At 42.5% G+C, this 18,839-nt stretch overlaps 1 protein-coding gene across 2 annotated transcripts in view; it reads right to left on the reverse strand.

Moving 5' to 3' along the window:
- Positions 1–18,839, reverse strand: part of RALGAPA2 (Ral GTPase activating protein catalytic subunit alpha 2) — a gene marked incomplete at both ends in the record, with an annotated part of 234,696 nt that overhangs the window by 40,286 nt on the left and 175,571 nt on the right. For both annotated transcript variants that reach the window (XM_080931325.1, XM_080931324.1), the window contains 2 exons: positions 7,914–8,041; positions 17,724–17,882. In XM_080931325.1, the coding sequence (XP_080787451.1) occupies positions 7,914–8,041; positions 17,724–17,882 (287 nt within the window). The remainder of the gene's footprint in view (positions 1–7,913; positions 8,042–17,723; positions 17,883–18,839) is intronic.

An 18,839-nucleotide genomic window follows, 5' to 3' on the forward strand; every position in this document is an offset into this window, starting at 1 on the left:
TTTCATGAGGAACATAGCTCATAGCTTAGCACTTGATACAAACCAGGTATCCCACAAATGCCTAGAAGCCCAGTTCTGAGGAATCCAATAGCCCTCGGTTAGCCTCTAAGAGAGCAGAATTACTCTCACACATGCATATTTACTCATATAGACACATGCACACACGTAAATTAATCCTTAACTGGAAAGCTGGTTCCCAGTACTAACATGGGGACTCGTAACTCCATACCCTCTTCTGACCTCTGCAGGCTCCTGGTTTACACACATGTATGCAGGCAACCCCCAGACTCCAAACAGTGGCTCTCAACCTTCCTAATGCTGACACTGCTTTAATACAGTTCCTCATAATTTGGTGACATTATTTTTTTGTTTCTGCTTCATAACTGTAATTTTGCTACTGTTATGAATCAAAACGAAAATATCTATGTTTTCCAATGGTCTTAGGTGACCCCTGTGAAAGGGCTGTTCCATCCCCTAAAGAACCACTCACATAAAATACTTTTTTTTTTTTTTTTAAAGATCTACATTTTTAAAAATGCAGTCTCCTCGTTTTTCACTGTGCTGACAATCTCTAGTTTTGTGTTTTGGTAACACAGGGAGGCCAAGTGCAGTTCAAACAAAGCCCATCTGTAGGCTGGATTCAGTATGCAGGCAGCTGGTTGGCCAGTTCTGGGCTCTGACTGTTTGCATGACATTGAGCTAAAGCTGCTCTGTGGCCGCCTCTCCCCACTGGGCTCAGTTGTGCAGATCAGTGCATTTATAACCTCTCAGATCCTAGAGATGATGCCTTCTTGGTTTTAACAGCTTCCAGATACCTAAGGCTGCATAGTGACCACACTTTATCCAGACTGGCTCTGTGGCCCCCAGCGTAGCACACTACCTCGGATACTAACACCTGGGGCTGCAGGAGCAGACAGTGCCCTAACTCTTGTGAGTAGATGTTGTGTTTCTTGTCACCATGTCCTAGAAATGCTACATGTTACCATCTCATCTCAAATCTGCAGTCATTCCACATCCCCAGAGCTATTCAGGATGGCTCCTGTCAAGCCACATCATCCCACCCTGCCCTTCCACAGTTGCCTACCCAACCTAGGTCCATACCACCCCTTGCTGTTTGGACCCAAGGGATCATCTGCTGATACAGCTCTGCTTTCTGACCTTGACTGGGATTACTTAACTCATTCACGAATAGTAGTTCTAGAACTCTGCCAAGTCATGAATAAAGCTGTTCTGTGGAATATGAGTAGGAAGACGCACAGAACTGGTGTGGTGTAGTTTCAGGATTAAAGTGCTCAGCTCTGGCCACCGAGAAGCATCCATCTCTCAGGGTCCCGGAGTTCTCACTCACATCTTGTAGGTGATCAAGGTATTTTGTCAAAGTTAAGATTTGTATTTGTAAGCTTCTAAGCTCTGAGAAGAACTGTGTTTATGACACCCTTATTCTTTGAGAACAAGTTCTTTTCTGAAGTTTCAGGGCCATTTAATGTTTTAGCTTTACAGATTTACAAGGGGTTCAAACAAAATTTTAAAATTCTGCCTTTAATCCTATTTGTAAACGAGGGAATTTTTTTCTTGTTTACCATTTTCAGTGTATCTTTTAATCAGCCTGATTTCTCGTGTGTGTGTGTGTGTGTGTGTGTGTGTGTGCGCGCGCGAACACACACACACACACGTATGGTGTGGTGCTCCTTTAATCTTAATGTACAGATTTTAAACACAATTTAACAGAAACCAACTTCCTGGGCAACTGCTCTGGTTATTCTTTCATGCCTCCCTCTTTTCTTCTTCAGGGAGTTTGAATTTTATCTATCTATTGGTTTGTTCGTTTTGAGACAGGTCAAAAGTGTGAAGCTGAAAGTAACCTAAACTCCTGACATCCTTCCTCCACCTCTGGGGTGCTGGGACTACAGGTGTGAGCCCCCATATGCATCCTAACTTAAACCTTGTAATCTAAAGGTCTCACTGTTAGGACTCTTCCACTTCCTGTTCCTTTTCAGACTTCCTCTCACCCACGGGGAACGGTTCCCCGTAGCCTTTAGTCTTGTGCTGTGCTTCCCCTGGCTAGCACACAGTTCTAATTCTCCTTCCCTCCCATCCACCCACACACTAGTACAAACCCACTGTTTCCTGCTGCACTCAGTTACAGCACATTCTTTCAAACTGTTAAGAAATGAATCCTGTGCACTGTATTTTGTGTTTTGCTTCTTGCTTCCTGAAAGATGAGGCTAGTTGCCAGTCAAGACGGTGGCAGATATTTGTTGAATAGAGAATGTGCTCTAGAGTCAGGGCCACACAGTAGACAGTCATTACACCTTTTGTTGTAGACTGTCTAGGACCCGATCCCTCAGGTATCACCTATGCCTTCCAGAGGCAGCTCTGCCTGCCATTCAGTCTGTCTGCCTTTAGGTCCCTCCCATTAATTTCCCATCCATAAGCACTCACTCCCACCCTGAAGTGTCTTCCTTCTTTTTGGAAACTACCTAGTGTGTCTCGACTTTTCATTTTTCGGTGACTCAGTTCTCAGCCCTCTATACCCAGACTTCTCCATCTATACACAAACTCCAGCACAAACCTGCCACTTTCAGCAAAGCTCCAGTGATGGATGAAGCCAACTGCTAGTATATGTCATGCTTGGCCAGCTTGCTGGAAGAAATGCTTCCTCTCTCTCCTCTGGCTTCCCTTTTCCTATGTCTTTATGGCTACCTCTTCCTTCAAAACATATTCTTTCACTGTTCCCCAGAACACTGTCTACGGTTAGACACTGAACCAGCCCAACCCCTGCATAGGTTCTAACCTGTCCCTTGCCACGGTTACAGAGTCAGAAGTCCTTATCAGCTCTGTGCGGGCCCTCACTGCTTCTGTCTTTGCTGTGTGCCTGTTCCTGCATGTGCATATCCTACACTCTGCCATATGGAAGCATCTGTCATTCTCATATGTAAGGGGCTTTCAGAGCCTAGTCCATAAGCAAACAGTGTCCTCTCTCCCTTGGAATATCTTATTCATATTTATATTCCTAGTGGTTAGGATGGTGCCTGGCACATGGCAGAAAAGCTGCAAATGCTGACACATGCATAATTGGTTGTGCATGGTGAAATAAAACACATGGGATGGTTTGATTTCCTTTCTACAGTGTGGGGAGATGGGCAGAAGAAATCAAAGGTCTGTCCAGGAAGAAGAGCTCAGGATCCCACTGGAGAAGAAAGAACTTGGGTTGTTAGAACTTTAAAGAGAAGGTTCATTTTTGAAGCTGTGTAAATTAGGAACAGAATCTAGCAACGCTATTAAACTCACATATCTAAGAGAGAAGCTCTAGTATTACCATATGTTCATGTACCTGTTAGCTAACAATAGAAGCTAATTTTGCTTGTAACAGAACTTCTTTTTCTTAGGCACACCAGCTCTCTCCTTCAAATATGGATAGTTCCAGAGTAGAGATGGCAAATGAAACTGAGACTATTGTTCTATTGAAGTGGACATTTATTCTGGAAAGCCACCATCTGCTTGATTTGGGGTGAACTCCTCCTAATGGGCACATTGCATATGGCAAGGGGACCTTTTGCCTGAAACAAGTTATCTGAGGAGGAGAATGAAAGCCCTTGGCTCAAATGGTAGCAGAAACTTCTATCAGCAGACCACAGTTTCATTTTGGAATGTTTCGTTGGCTTGGGAACTGTAAACATAACATGTGGCAAGCTTCCCATTTACTGTGCTCTAGGCACAGGAGCAGGCCTGCTTGCCTGTGAGCAATGCGGGAGGCAGATGGTAGGTGTGTTGGCTCTCACTGTTCAGCAGTGCAGTGGCCATGGGTTGGCGGCACGCTCGACAGATTTGATGCAGCCACTGTGGAGGTTACAGGAAGGCCCGCAAAGCACAAAAGGGCCAGGCTGAACGGTTGGAAGGTGGTTCCCAGAGAGGGCCTACTGTGGTCACATTTTTTTTTTTTTTAATTATGGGAGACAACGATATTTTCAGTTCTCTATGTGCCTCTGCCACACAGTCCCAACTTTGATCATTAGCCAAGAGAACTGTACACAAGAACCCCTTTGATATTGACCCAAAGCTAGATTTACTGCTAAACAAAACAAAACACCCCAAAAACAAATTGTTCAGGCAGTATTTCCAATCCTCAGTTAATCAGAAGTGCATTAAAAATTTACAGAGTCAGACTGATACTTAATCGTTCACATTTTTACTTTTAGTTAAAATTTATATGAAACTGGATCCCAACCAAGTTGATTCCAAGGAAGTTAAGTCCCAACCAGCTGGGAAGAAAATGGAGCGGCAGAAGTAACTAAGTAATTTCACTGGCTCTCCACTGGGGATTATCAGGCTCAACGTGGGCCAGGGTGCCGTTACTACACACAAAAGGAAGTGCCCCACGTAAAAACATGACCGCTGTTCACAGAAGTGTGTGACAGTGATAAGAACTGAGTCAGTGCTCTATTTTACAACTGTAATCTAAATATTAGAAGCAAAACAAGGACACAGAGGGGTTTTATAAAAAGGCCTGGGTGACAAGGACATTTTTTGTTATTGTTCAGCTTGGTGACTTGTGTCTCAAGGGAGCAGGGAGCGGCAATTCTTCCTCTGACTTTAGTCCAGAAGTGCAGTTTTCTCCTAGGGCAGCACACACAGGCTGCTTCTTCCTTAGCGAGTCTGGGTTCATACCAATACAGCCCTGTCAAAGGATATACTGCCAAGCTGTAGGGGAGAAAAAACCCCAAAAAACCAAAAAACATCTATCAACGCCTGACATTTGGAGCCGAACTTCCTCAACACGCTCTGGGGATTTCAGGATGCCTTACAGGCTTCAGGGCCACACAGCCAGAGCAGCTGAACGTAAGAACTGTTTCCTCACTGACTGAGACCTCATGAAAACCGAGAGGTTACACTCTTCTCTTCCACCAAAGAAAGAAAGCAGCAGCGAATGACCACAGAGCTGTGACCGGCCACAGGACCCTAGCGCCCCCTCTTTTGGCTGTGTCACCCCTGTGCTCTGCAACTACCACAGCAAGAAAGGGATTACAGGGCGACCCAAGGTTCTCTCCCTATCACGTCTTCCTTGCTCAACAACAAACTAGCAGCAGAGAGGGCAGCTAGAACACGCATGCAGGAAGGACAAAATATACATGGATGAAGTGTTTTTATGCAGTATTTTTCTAAGAACAAAACATATGGGTACACATGAGATATGGTATATGAATTACAAAACTCTATTGATTCCAGGTGATGAGTTGACAGCCTATAGACTTGCTATCGAATTAGAATTACCTAATTTAGAAACAATCTGAAGCTGAACACTCCTTTATCTGAGTGACGACAAGCACAAACGTAAGAACACTTTGAACTGGAGGACAGCATTAAAAATGGAGAGTGCCTATACTTCAGGATTTCTCAGGGAACTTTCTCCTCTCCTCCCTACTGCTCTTGTCCAAGGCACTGCTGATCTCTTCAGCCCTAAGGGCTGCGCAGGCTTGTAGGCTCTGTTGGCCCTACACTCTGCCTGTCCACTCTTTGTCTATTGGGCAGCCCTGGCTGGATCCTCCAGCATGCTGCCCTAAGATAACTCTCAGAAGCTTCCTTTGGGGACCACCTAGAATGCCATTCCGACTTCTGGGTTTATCCCAGGCACACGGATGGACCTGGACATGTACAGGATCAACATAAAACAGAACGTATGCCTCCTCAAAGCACTCAATCTTGGGCATCCATGCTCCTAAGACAAGTTTCTTCAGATTCTCACATTTCTGCCCACTTATGATCTCCTTGTAGAGGCCCCTCTTGTCCCGACTCCTGTTTACCCCAACTCTGTCTCACTTGTTCACTGAAGAGAAGGGAAGCAGTTAGGTTGTGTGCTCCTCACCCATTCTCTCTGAAATGTGTGAACAAGGTCTGGGCTCCTGGGTCCCTCATGCGCTGCAGTAGCCCCAGCTTCTAGCACTGGACTTGGCAGACAGTCCACAGGAAATGTTTGTTTGGTAGATGAATAAATGCAATTAGTGCTCATAATTAGGACTGGTTAGAGTATTTAGTGTTTTTCAAAATTCAAATATCAGACTTGTGTCAATAAAGCAGCAAATTTCCAGACATGAGCTATGACACCAAAGCAGTTTAGGAGTTCCCCAAAGTGCACTGTGGACTTCAACACTCTAGTGAACATTAAGGGAGCAGCTGGTTGTTAATGGCTGGCACAGGCACATGTATACAGCTGAAAAACTCAGTGACGACGTGTAAGGTACACAGTCTCCCCTTCTCCCTCCCATGTCCTCGTCCTTATTAGGGTCCTCATTCCTGACCAGTGTCTTAGCAGTCCTGCAGACAGAGACAGCTGCTCAGTGGGCGTGAGGTATCTCTCACAAGGTTCTATCTGGACAAAACACTGAGCCCATCCCCGACTTCCTGTTCTAGATCGTTTATTGTAACAACACAACTAAGTTAAAGAAAATATAAAAGTATCTGAAGCTTGATAAGGATCAGTATAACAGGCTTTGTTATCCTCTAAGATGTCAAACCGTCCATTTTAAGAGCTACTTTTTAGGGTTCTAGCGCCTCCAATCCTGATGTGATTTCCTTGAAGCTTTTAAGAAGAATTCTGATCATTATCTTTTGGTTTTTTGTTTGTGGATCAGACGGTAACTCATTAGTGCTCAGTAGGATGACAAAGCATTTATTTTGTGATGTGCTTGATATGTGGAGAGAGTGACATGATTAAAAAATCACAGTGGACTGCTACAAGATACAATTTTCTTGTTTTCGAAGGACATTTGTTGCCTTGGTCCAGGACCCTTGACTGACAGGTGTCTAGCTCACCCCGGCTCATGGGCTAAATGACAGACCAATTGTTGGACACGACGTTCTCACTTTTGCTATGAAGCTCCTCTAAGTTGCAGTTTATGTGCGATAAAAATCCCATGCTGGAGGCAGAACACACAGCAGCTATAGATTACGCCTGGAGTGTTCTGGAAGCCTGTGCAGAGAATGCTGCCGCAGACCCTCCCCAGCAGCCTGGGCAAAGCAGGAGTGTGTGCCGCAGGGGACAATGCGGCCTGGCCAGGAGGGACCAGGTGGGACCTAATAGCTTTTTCTCTACTCCTAATTTCTATGATAATTTCAAGTTGCCACGTGGCATATGTATTTCTTTAAATCCAAAGGAAGAATATCACTCAAGAAATGACCACTATTTTAATGAAAGGTATTTTTCACAAACTGTATCTCTTTACATGTTATTTCTCACTCTCCCTCTACACAGTAATGAAACATTCACAATCAGGAGGGGAGAAGCCTATGGACAAAGGTCAAATGGCACGTGTTTTTAATCATTATCTACTAATTAGAAACAAAGAATTCTACATTTTATTAGCAGGTTAGATGGTTTGGGTAGCAGTTTTATGAAGTCACTCATCCTAACTTCCTTTTCTTAGAGATACATGGATTTAAGAATTATATAAAGCAACTAGTGCTTGAGAGAGAACTGAGAAATGTGAAACTCCCTCTCCTCTCGGGTATAACTGCTCCTTCCCTCCATCCTTCTGAACCCTCTGCATTTCCAGGCGCTATGTGCGGTTTTTGATTATTAGTAATCTCCTTTGCTTCTGCTTCCTGGTGCTCTGAATGAGATTTTCAACAACCTGCGACATACCCCCTTTCCACAAAGTGAAGAGACTGAACCGGGGAAAAGTCCTGAGAAGCGACGAGCTGCAGCACCCTGGCAGTTGCAGCCTTTCAGACCCAGACTTGTGAACAAACTAGGAAAACAAACTCCAGATTTGGCGCAGCACAGTATCACTCTATTTCATAGAAATCAACAAACGGTACTGCAGCCTGGGCCTGAAGCCCACTTACCTCCGCTGAAAGCTCGCCAGGATTTCCCCCCAGGAGGGTTAGTAAGTTACATAGTTACAGCAAAAAGATACAAGCTCTGGTAGAGCGGGATGAGGCACTTCACCGCTCTGCTGGCATTGATGCACGTGGCACAGATAAGGCTTGGCAGCAGCTTCCCACTCACGATCGCCCCGTCGAACAGAGGCCCAAAGAACGGAACCTGAGGATTCAAAACAAAAAAAAAACTATGCTCAGACCAACAGGAATTAAGGCAGAGATGAGAGAATGTGCTCCCCGTGGAAGACTGGGGATGAATACACAGGCTGCCATCCAGAGAAACCTTTTCAGGATTGCTCCACCAGGCTCTTCCATGAGAACTTTTTGTAAGGCCTTTTAATTGGCAAATTATCAAGTGCCTCCCCACTATGCTGCCATTCACGGAAGTGGTGTTCTTCCTACATGTCTATGCCATGGTACAATACATGGCACACAGATGGTACACACATCATCTTGCCATCTACTTGTAAGAGAGGCTTGGCTTGCTTTTGGGTCCACTTCTACCAGGTGGGCAAACCAGTCTTCATGGACATCTTGGGCTTTTGTCATTTCTCCTCCTTTCCCTTCATTAGAATTTCTTTCTCTAACATAGAGATTGTAAACTCTGAGATTGGGGCTGGAGCTGGTTAGTAACTCTTCCATACATCTACAATTTCTCTTCATTTCTATTAATTTACATATATTTAGTACATGACAGACCTTCTATTCTGTTCCCTAAAGGGACATGTGAAGAACACACACATAATCCCTGCTATAGCCTACCTCAAATACATAGTATACAGTGTATAAAGCAGAAGTTAATACAGAGAAGAACGAAGAACTTTTGGGGTATACAGATCTCCAATTATATCAAAACGGGAGGGAGGGCTTTAAGCAGGACGTTTCATTAAAAGTCGACGGGATGGAAGAGTGAACGAGCTATGAGGACAACGGACGGAAGAGTGTTCCAGGAAGAGTAACAGCAGCAATGCACAGTGGGATAGAAATGGGATTCATGTGATTGAGCAAAGGCAGGAGAGCCACAGTGGCCACAGTCAAGTGAGAAGAAGACCAGGAGGGAGAGATGTCAGGTAAGAAAGAAGAGCCTCGTAGGGAGTTTTACTCGAAGGAAGATGGAGGCCTTCAGCAGGGAAGTGGAGAACACCATCTAACCTACATTTGTGTGTATGTGGTGCATTTGCATGTCTGTGGATGTGGACACATGCGCACATGTCTGTATATGCAGGTAGAGGAGACCAGAGCTCAGCATTGGCTGCCTTGCTAAGTCACACTCCACCTTGATCTGTGGAGACAGGGTTTCTCACTGAACTTGGAGCTCACTCTGTATAAAAAATCAGTGATACAGGACAGTTGCCTCAAAAACCTGGGAGACCAAGGTGGAGGACCATGAATTCATAGCTATTCTGGGGAACTATTACCAAGATATCATCCCTCCCCTTCTCCCCACCACTCTCCACACATATAGAGAACAAATCTAACAAAAACATGTACAATAAGTGTACTTAAAAGTACCTAATAGTGGTGACATAAATTTATGGAAACCTGAATAAATTCCAAGCAACATCTTCATGGGCTGGAAGTTTTTATACTGTTAAGATGTCAATTCTTCTGAAATCAAAATCTAGATTCTAACACAAACTCAACTAAAATTCTGGTTTTAAAAGTAGACATGTATTAGTTACCTCTAAATTCATACAGAAATGAAAAGATGGAAATTAGCTATGACAATAATGAGATGATTTATATTAAAGAATACATATGAAATTACAGCAATTAAGATATTAAAACGTTAATATAAGGATAGATAAACTGACAGGTGAAAATACACAGCCCAAAAATAGGAGCACACATTACAACCACTGCTCCACACTAAGGCAGGACATTTATGGGAAAAGGACGCTTGTTTCAATAAAGACTCTGGCACAAAGGGAGAACCATATGAAGGAACAACCCCTGATCTCCATTTCACCACACACAAAGATCTGAGCTGGGTTATAGACAGAATATTTACAATAATTCTACAGAAGAGCTGAGGAGGTGGCTCAGTGGGGAAGGGCAGTTGCTGTTCTGACTGATGGCCAGAGTTGACTTCCAAAGCACGCTGCAGAAGGATGAGCAGACGTCTACAACCTTTCCCTCGCCTCCACGAATGTGAGAAAACATGTGCCAGAATAATAAAACATCCCGATCAAGCTAGATATAGCCCAAGAAGATATGTGTGCGCTTCCATTAAAAAAGGAGGAAAGCTCAGAAGACGGCTTTAAAATAAGTGTTTCGTTAAATTCAAAATCAATTCATAAATATTCTTAGCTATGGAATAAAAGACAACTTCATCAAAAGTATTTGTTGGGCATTTACGTATCTTTGCTCTTGTGGCCTTTGCTGTTGTATCGTTTCCTGTCTTAAGACTGTGCTCTGAATAAAGCTTCCTGGATACTTTGTAGGACAAACAGACAAAACAAAACAAAAATAAAAGAGCTCACTAAGCGTCTAGTAAACTACGGTAATGGTGGTGACGCTGATTGTGAGATGTGGCATATCCCAGGCACCAATGACCCTAAGATGGTGGGTGGTGTTTTTGTTGTGTTTGGTTCACAGAGAGCTGAAGTCTAGATCTGATCTAAGGAGGTGGGCGGGGTCTTTCACTTCACTATTGTTCTCCTTCTCTGGATGTTAGTCTCTACTTCGGAACCTGGATTCAAACCTTCCATCCATCTATATTTTATGAACAATTCCCCAGTGCTTTACCCTCATATGTTGACCAAAGCCATGACTGTTAACAAACTGGCTTTCCTAAGCAGCTAGCTGCAAGTTAGAAAATACCTATGAAGCTCCTACTGTGTTTTTCATGACTAAATGAAACCCAGCTCTGACTAAGGAGAAGCACACAGCTAGAAAGTGCAGTCCTGATTTATACTCATCAGGCTGGGGTGCAGAGCAGGACAGATTCACATCCATGTTCTCTCATTCCGCCAGTGGAAACACAAAAGCATCTTTTTGCTAAGAAGTAGTGATCCCAAAGTCCATGGGACCTGTTACCAGTGTCAACAAAACCCGCCTATGGGCATATCTAGCTGCTAGGGCAAGGACAATATTTGGGTGAAACTCCATTTGATACATAAGAACTAATCTCCCAAGGACTCTGTTGAGACATTTTAATGCTCCAAACAAAGCATTTGCAGAGGCAGGCAAATGCTTCATAGACAACCTTGGGTTTTAGAATCAGGCTATTGCTGTGTATGAGCCTACGAAAATCCATTCCATGATGAAAAAAGCCTTCTTCTCTGGTTGGCCAGTTAGACAGGTACTGCACTCATAACAAATGCATGGCCATCATTTCGTGTCTGGCTGTTTGGCACTGACTTTATCATGCAAGAAGACAGTAATGCAATGCAAAGGTACAGTATTTGAGTTTCTGCTGACTCATGTTTGTCTTTCCAGTGGATACTGGATGGACACTTGGAAGCACACAAACATGAAAAGGCCTTCAGCAGTATGCATCTATATGGAGGATGCAGATGTAATTTTTAGGTGATCCTTGAAAGTTAGATGGCTAGAGACCAAAATGGCCAAGTCAGATAGAGAGTTTATGCTTTCATGGTAGAAGTTTATGCTTAGAGCACAGAACGGAAACAAAAGGGTCTGAGAAGTTCAGAGCCATCGCCATACTGAGCGCAATCCCAAGAAGAGGTAACTGTGATCAGGGTCGGTACAACTGTGAACTGGGAGATAACCTTACATTCAGAGCTTCTGCATGTGTGGGGTAAGGGTCACACAGGGCGTTGTCAGTGGTTTGAGCAAATCAATACCGCTTTCCTGTAAATGCTCTGTCAAGGATAACCCTCTACTTCCCCCAAAAGAGGTTTCACGGGTGCTCTAAAGCAGAATCGCTTCATCTAGTCTTAAACAGAACTTTCCGGGGGTTGATCAGAACTACGGATAACATGCTTTTCCATATTTCTCACCAGCCTTCTGAGCAAAACTAAAACAAAAAGTGATAATGAACAATGATGAAGGAATCATATACAATTTGGGGGATAAAGAAGCATCAATAAGAAAGGCCAGAAAGGATGAGGTAACTTCTAGGTAAAGCAGAAACCATACAGACTGGAGCTTGCTCCTACTCCAGGGATGCCCAAGGGTAGGACACTGTCTGGGGCTTCTTGGGAAAGTTGGAACTCATAAATACCTCCCTATCTCTGAGAGCTACAATGTCTGGTCACAGCTTCCTCTTTGGGAAATTCCACAATCCCACCAGAATTATGAATGAAGAGGGAATATTTACACTTCTGCTTTTAAGCCTGAGATACTGAAGTAAGAGATGGGTAAATCAATTAAAATTTAGTATTAGGAGATGTTTTTCCTGCTGGAAAAAAAAATTTTTAAAAATCTGTGAAAAGTAAACCTGTTACATTTGAAGCACTTTTCACATGCCCTCTGGTTTGGGATATGGCAGGGAAAAGAGGGGTGCCTTCAGGAGTGTACGCCTCTCTTTAACGCAAATACTCGCAAGGACTGGGCTGCTCAGGAAATCAGCTCACTGAATTTGTGCTAGGTTCCTAAAAGATGAGACAAAGCAGATTTAACTATTTTGCAGAGCCTGAGGGTCTTAGACACAGTAAATAATTTCCAAGTAATGACTAAGCCCTGTTGGGAAACAACATGGCAACTCGATGCATGTCTTAGAAGTAAGCTAATTACTTAATTTGTTCCACATATATAATTAGTCTATGTTTTAATTAGTTACAAGATTTCATTAACCACAGACAAGGGGTTCTAATAGCTTAGGAACATCTGAATTGATAAGGAGTTAAATGGCTGTGACTGAATTCTGAGCTTAGAGCTGTGAGGTAGAGCAGGTCATTTCCCCAACTTTTCTATATCCCCATTTTAAGAGAACTCAATGAATCCTGGAGTGAGGTGGTGCTTTTCTCAAGGTCCTCAAAATCAGAATATTGGTCTAGATTCCACTGTGACCCAGGAGGCTCTGCACGGCAGCCTGCCTGCTCTCTTCTTGCTTCTCGCACAGTGGCCACATAGGATGTCTTCTTCCCTCACTTCTCAAAGTTAGGTCCCTCTCAGGACTTTGCCTTCTCTGCTTCCTACTTGCTGAGGCTGGAACACCTGCTCCGCTGGGTCTCAGTTCAGTTATAACACAGGGAGCCTCTCCATCCACAGGCATCATGCTGCAATCTTCCCTTTGTCTCTGATCACTGTCAGTGCTCTGAAGTTGACTGACATTGTTAGCTCACCTTTCTAAATTTCATATTTGGCTCAGCAAATGCACCTCTTAGGCAGTGGGCTGTGTTTCCTTCCACAGTGGAGCCCAGCACACTCCCAACACTGGACAAACCAGTCAGCAGGTGTGCACCCACGTGCAGGACCTTAGGAAGCTGCATGAAGAGCCTGGGGTATGTCCTGTGTCCTGGGTCGGAGGCCCTTCTTGTTGTGGCAGCTCAGGAACAGAGAATGGGAGCTGCCTTGCTTCCTGGCACAAAGCTGGGCTGCAGTCTGCTCTCTGGTGTACATTCAGCAAAGGAGAGAAGACAAACCCACATGAGGAAGACAGACATATCAAGTAAGAGGCAGGAAAATGGTGCCAACATGTAAGGAAATTCAGTTGAAAAGGTGAACTCAGAAATTCCTGTGAGGTAGGAGCTACATTCCTCATGGCATACAGTGCTGCTCCAGGTTTCCTCTGTCTGTTATCAAGGTCCTCTGGTAAAATAAATGGTCTTTATTCTTTGGCACCTGTTTGTGGGAGACTCAATCTTTCAAAAACTGAACAAAAGTGATAATATAAATCCATAGTGTCTAGGAAATTCCTCTGTTAGCAGTGCCAGTGTATTAGCAAGTTTGATTTTAAGGCAACATCTGCAAGCAGCTGCCTCTTGACATAGTTCTTATCGCCACCCATTCACTAAAATCGATGTTAACGACACGTGACTCGAGCAGAACACACTGCAGCAATCCATTTAATAAGTTAGTTTAATCAAATCTGGTTCTTTGGTATTTTCAATGATCTTTTCTATGTAAATAACTCTTAGTATTTTCCAAAGTTAATTTACTTCCCTGAGAATTCTCCAGATTATTTAAGGTACATGATTGAATCTCCAAAGGGTTGTTTGGCTGGGATAAATATTTAAAAAATTATAATGTGAAACCAAGATAAATTTACAGAACCACACAGCAAAGGTAATCACGTTTCCTGTATAATAGGGAAACTCCAGCAAGCTTAAAAGATTTCCTTGCAAAAACACAGATGCCCAAACTGGCCTCCTCGTAGTCGTATGTGCTTAAATGCGTTTGTGACTTCTGGCACACTAACCTTTTGACTAGCATTTTCTAGGGGCTTGCTCCAGACAGGTCTTGAGCTAGGTATCACCCGGAAGGGTACATTCCTACACATCTGCATACATTCATGCATCTCCATCCCACACACCCCAAAGCTACAAGAGAGCCAGATACTACTTTAACAGCACCCTATGGATGGTCAAGATAACTTAGGAAAAGGCAAGGAAAACGGCTTCGCATACCCCTTAAGTCACTCACTGTCTCATGGGCAAGTCTTTCATGAATGGCTGATCAAAGTTGGAAAAACCAATTTTAAGTCTGATAATTATGCTTTTCTTTTCTATGATCAAAATTTTATTTTATCAGTATTTCTGGAGATGGGAATAAGCTTATTTGCAAATCAACTTAACAGTAAAATAATGCTGCAAAGCAGACTGATTTTTAAAGAAAAAGGCAGAGGTTCAGTACAGTGTTTGTGAGTGTGCAGACGCTCTCAGCCATGAGGGTTTTGTGCCCTCACATGAGCACATGCTTCTTCTGTGTAGCATTTTACAAATGTGGGGCCTTATTAAGAAGGGGAGGCCTCTGCCAGTCACATAATTTGTATATTTAAGGGGGGGCACAAGGAATGAAAAAGCGAAATATGTTAAATTTCAAAGGACTTGGAAGTAACGCTGCCTGTGAGCTTGTATTACAAATAGCCCCGCATTATCACATAGGCTATTAATGAGGCCAAGTGAATGAAAGTACAATTTGAATATGCATGACTCTTTCCGATGAGCGGGACTTTTGTGTACTGATGAGTTTTTCCCCCTCCTAAAAAGGATTAAAATTGTTCTTAGAGAAGTATGGTTTCCCAGAAATGAGTAAAATAAACGCACTTGGCCAGAGTCACACTATGTTCCTATGAAATGTACAGGTGCTGAAGGACTGTTGCTGACTCCCCTGTAGTCTCTGAAGTCTATATGCATAGTCTGTCTTCTAAAGAAATGTTCTTCAACGCAAGCAGCTGTATTCGTACAAGCTCTAAGGAAATAGATGATTTTGGTGGAAAGTCCTAAAAGTAGACAAGGTTAAGTAAACCGTTGGGTATAAAACCTTCCGTTCCACGGTAAGGAACACTAGTTAAAAGACCGGGGAATGGGTAAATTATTGCGCCAAATGGCTGAGAATTAATCTCTGCTGACTAGCTGTAATCTAACGAGGCGTCTGTGTCCCAGGGAGCCCGCGGCATGTCCCTGGCGGTATGCGCAGTGTGTCGAGTCTGCGTGGCACCCTTTGTCCTCGCTCACAGGCGGCCTTTCCCCTCATTGTTCATAATATCCTCACGCATCTGGGACGCGTGGAATGCATTCATACTAACAGACTTACCATTGTTTTCTCTCAGAAGCTTTGTTGAGCAAAGACTGCATCACGGTTACTGATAATTATATTGCTTAATTAATCAAGACAAAAAAAATTTGCAAATCATTGCCTGGTTGCCAAGCAAGGAGATAAAAAATGACAACAATACAAGCTGAAGCAATATAACAAAAGTAACAGCTATCTGATCAGAAATTCTTATATAATGAAGCTATTAATGCTAAATCGGTTAATGTTAGCATTGCTCCAGGTGTCTCTACTTAGATGCAAACAAAAAGGCTAACATTATGGATATAAAAGGCCAAATGTTGCCATGGATTCTGTAACCTGATAGAGAGGACAGCCTTTTCATTTGATTAGGGAATGCAATTTAAATACCAGGGACTGAAGCCAAACAAACAGACTTTCCCTCCGAAGCCTCTGCATTCACCCTGGGGTCAGTGGTTGGTGAACAAAAGGTCAGCTACACTTGCCCTGGAAATGTCTGGATTAATTTTATTACATTGTAATGGTTTGTACTTTAAATGTGGGGATAACACTAAGTTTTCAGTTTCCCATCCTCTTCTTTTCTTTAGGCTTTTTCCAGTTAAAATATTAAGAAATCAACTTTCTGAATTTGTCGTGTCAGAATTGATGACCAAGTTTATCAAATTTTAATGTATTTTGTAAGAAAACTTATAAAGTATATTAATAACTTTTTATGCATCCTATGCTATGTTGAGAAATGTCGCTTTTGACATAGCAGAGTGAAATGAAATGCTTTTCGAGTTCTTTATTCACTTTAAAAATAAAGGGGACATTTTAAGGACATGCTGACATTTTAGAGGACCAGCCTGAAGATGACCTAATAAAACTAGTTCCACACTGCACATAAAGGAAAAACATTTTTATAAAATTTTTTGAAATCTAAAATGTACTCAATCTATTACTTAAGACTGAAATTATCACGTCAATTCTTATACATAACTCTTTGTCTTCAGAGATGAATGAAAATGTTAGCACTGGCCATTACAGCACAGGACTGAAAAACCTGCCCCTTGCAGGGGTCTGAATGGGGGGCACAATAGCTAATATGAACTCTGCCTTCTTCCTATGCACTGAGAAGTCCTCTCTTATTCTGAGTCTTTCCTAGACGGACAGAGTCTACCCATGAATGTATACAGTGAACTTAGAACTCTTGATGAGTTCACTGTTGGAGTAACTTTATAAAAACACCAGCTAGCAACCATAATTGCAGCAATGGCTAACACAACAGCAGCTTCTGCCCGGGCGCCAGGCAGTGTCCGAGCACTTCTTCAATGTGACACTTTAGGTTACAAATCCGAATTAGAACAACAAATCTCACACTCTACTTTTTAAAGTTTAAAAACAGTTTTTAGAATAATGCTGAGATCCTCCAGGAGAATGATTTTGAGATGTAAATAAGCATTACATTTACTATCAGGCTGAAAACAAGTCTTTTTCTTAAAGAAGAGCCCATATTCTTAATATATTTAATTCCAAACCTAGAAGAGTCTTCTTAATGAATTAAAAACAGACTAAGTCACTAGGAAGCAGCAGTATTAAAATACCAGTAAAGGCATGACAAGGACAGAGGCTGCAGCCGATTAGTACACAGGACACAGACCATTGGATTGTTCCAGCCAGTCCCATGATCAATACCAATTGACATGGCTGAATTGATTCTCTAGCAAGTGCTTTGATTGTTAATACTCACCACGTGGGCTTTGCTCCAGGGCACCAGTATCTTTGTGGATTGTCCAGAATCCTTCAAGATTGACCACAATCAGCTCCCGTTAGGGCTCAGTGACCAATGCTCATCCATCAGACAGGGCTGGATTCTAGACCCATGGTTTTCCCCACATAACTAAGTAATAATGGAGAACTGTAAGAATGTACCAATTCTTACTATTATTAATAATGTGCCCCAGTTAAAAATTAAAATGTTTTTCAAATTATAACATTTTAAAACGTTAAAATTATTTAAAAGCCCATCGTTTTTCTAACATAATTTTTAAATAATACAATGTGGAATTTTGTGCTCATGATTAGAGTTCTTTTGAATATCACAGTTTATATTAAATTCCTATCTAGCACACAGAGTTCAGATATTTGTAACATTCATCAGGGTTTTGAGGACCGTGGATCAATAGCAAATGAAGGGTCAGGACAACAATGGAGGAGCGTACCTCAGGCTTCTTCGCTATTGTGATAAAGAACATGTGATTCTTCATTGGGTAAATGATGATGGAAACGTCTCCAAAGGCTGTCGGGATAATGCCCCTGCGGTAGTCCCTGGAGTGTTCAGACCAGACGATGTGGACCTCGTCATTCCCCAGGTGACGGAGCTGCAATAGCAAATTGGCTCTTTATTAACTGAGGTGCTAACAGCAGTTTATGAGGGGGCTGTGGCTTACAAATTGAATTAGAAAACTCAGAGGCCAAAAATATTAGTCGCAAATCAGGCTACTACACTGATGCCTTACTCAGGATTCAAAACTGTGCTACTTTGTAAAGCTTGGCCCATCTGCTAGGATGCAGGTTTGTTCAAAGGTCACGCAAGAAGCACCAAGGGCACATCCCAGTGAGATGGAGGAAGACATCTTTAAGGTCTCTTTTACATAGAACTCTGTCTCTGTACCACTCCTATTCTATCCTATAGTGCTGAGAATGTTTCTCAACAACCAAGTGACACCTTTTCTAGTCTTTATTGATCTAAAACTGTAAGCTTCTTAATCCAGTGGTTATTAAGAAATAACAAAGTAAGATAACACAAGCTACTCCAACACAACTGTTGGTAATTTGTTGATAATTTGTAAGAAATTGGTACCGAGATAAATTTCTTTGAGATAAAGAATGTAAGAAATTATATTTTAAGGAAATAAATATATTTAATTTAAATTAAAACTTAATTTTGGTGGGAATACTAGCATCTGGCATTTAAAATGTCCAAAGCACCCAATGAAATGATGTCTGCCCTTCCCACAGACTTTGAATAACTCCATCATTACCTGTCGTACAAGTGTCTGCTCAGGAGTGCTCTGTCTGCCAAGTGCACAGAGGGCCAGAGACCATGAGGGACTCCCCTCATGATTATCATAGTGTGTGACCTATACAATCGATTTATAACAAATAAAATCATACACACACATGCACACATGTTCTCCCTCTCTCTCACTGCTATAAGTAAATTTACAGTTTTTGGGTTGGGCTGCATTCAGTTGGACATTCCTGATCTCAGCTCACATCAAAAGCTACTTTATTGATATATCTCAAGTAGTTTAGCTCACTTATTTTGACAGTTT

The sequence above is a fragment of the Micromys minutus genome (genome assembly GCF_963924665.1).
Source record: "Micromys minutus genome assembly, chromosome: 17".
Taxonomy (NCBI): domain Eukaryota; kingdom Metazoa; phylum Chordata; class Mammalia; order Rodentia; family Muridae; genus Micromys; species Micromys minutus.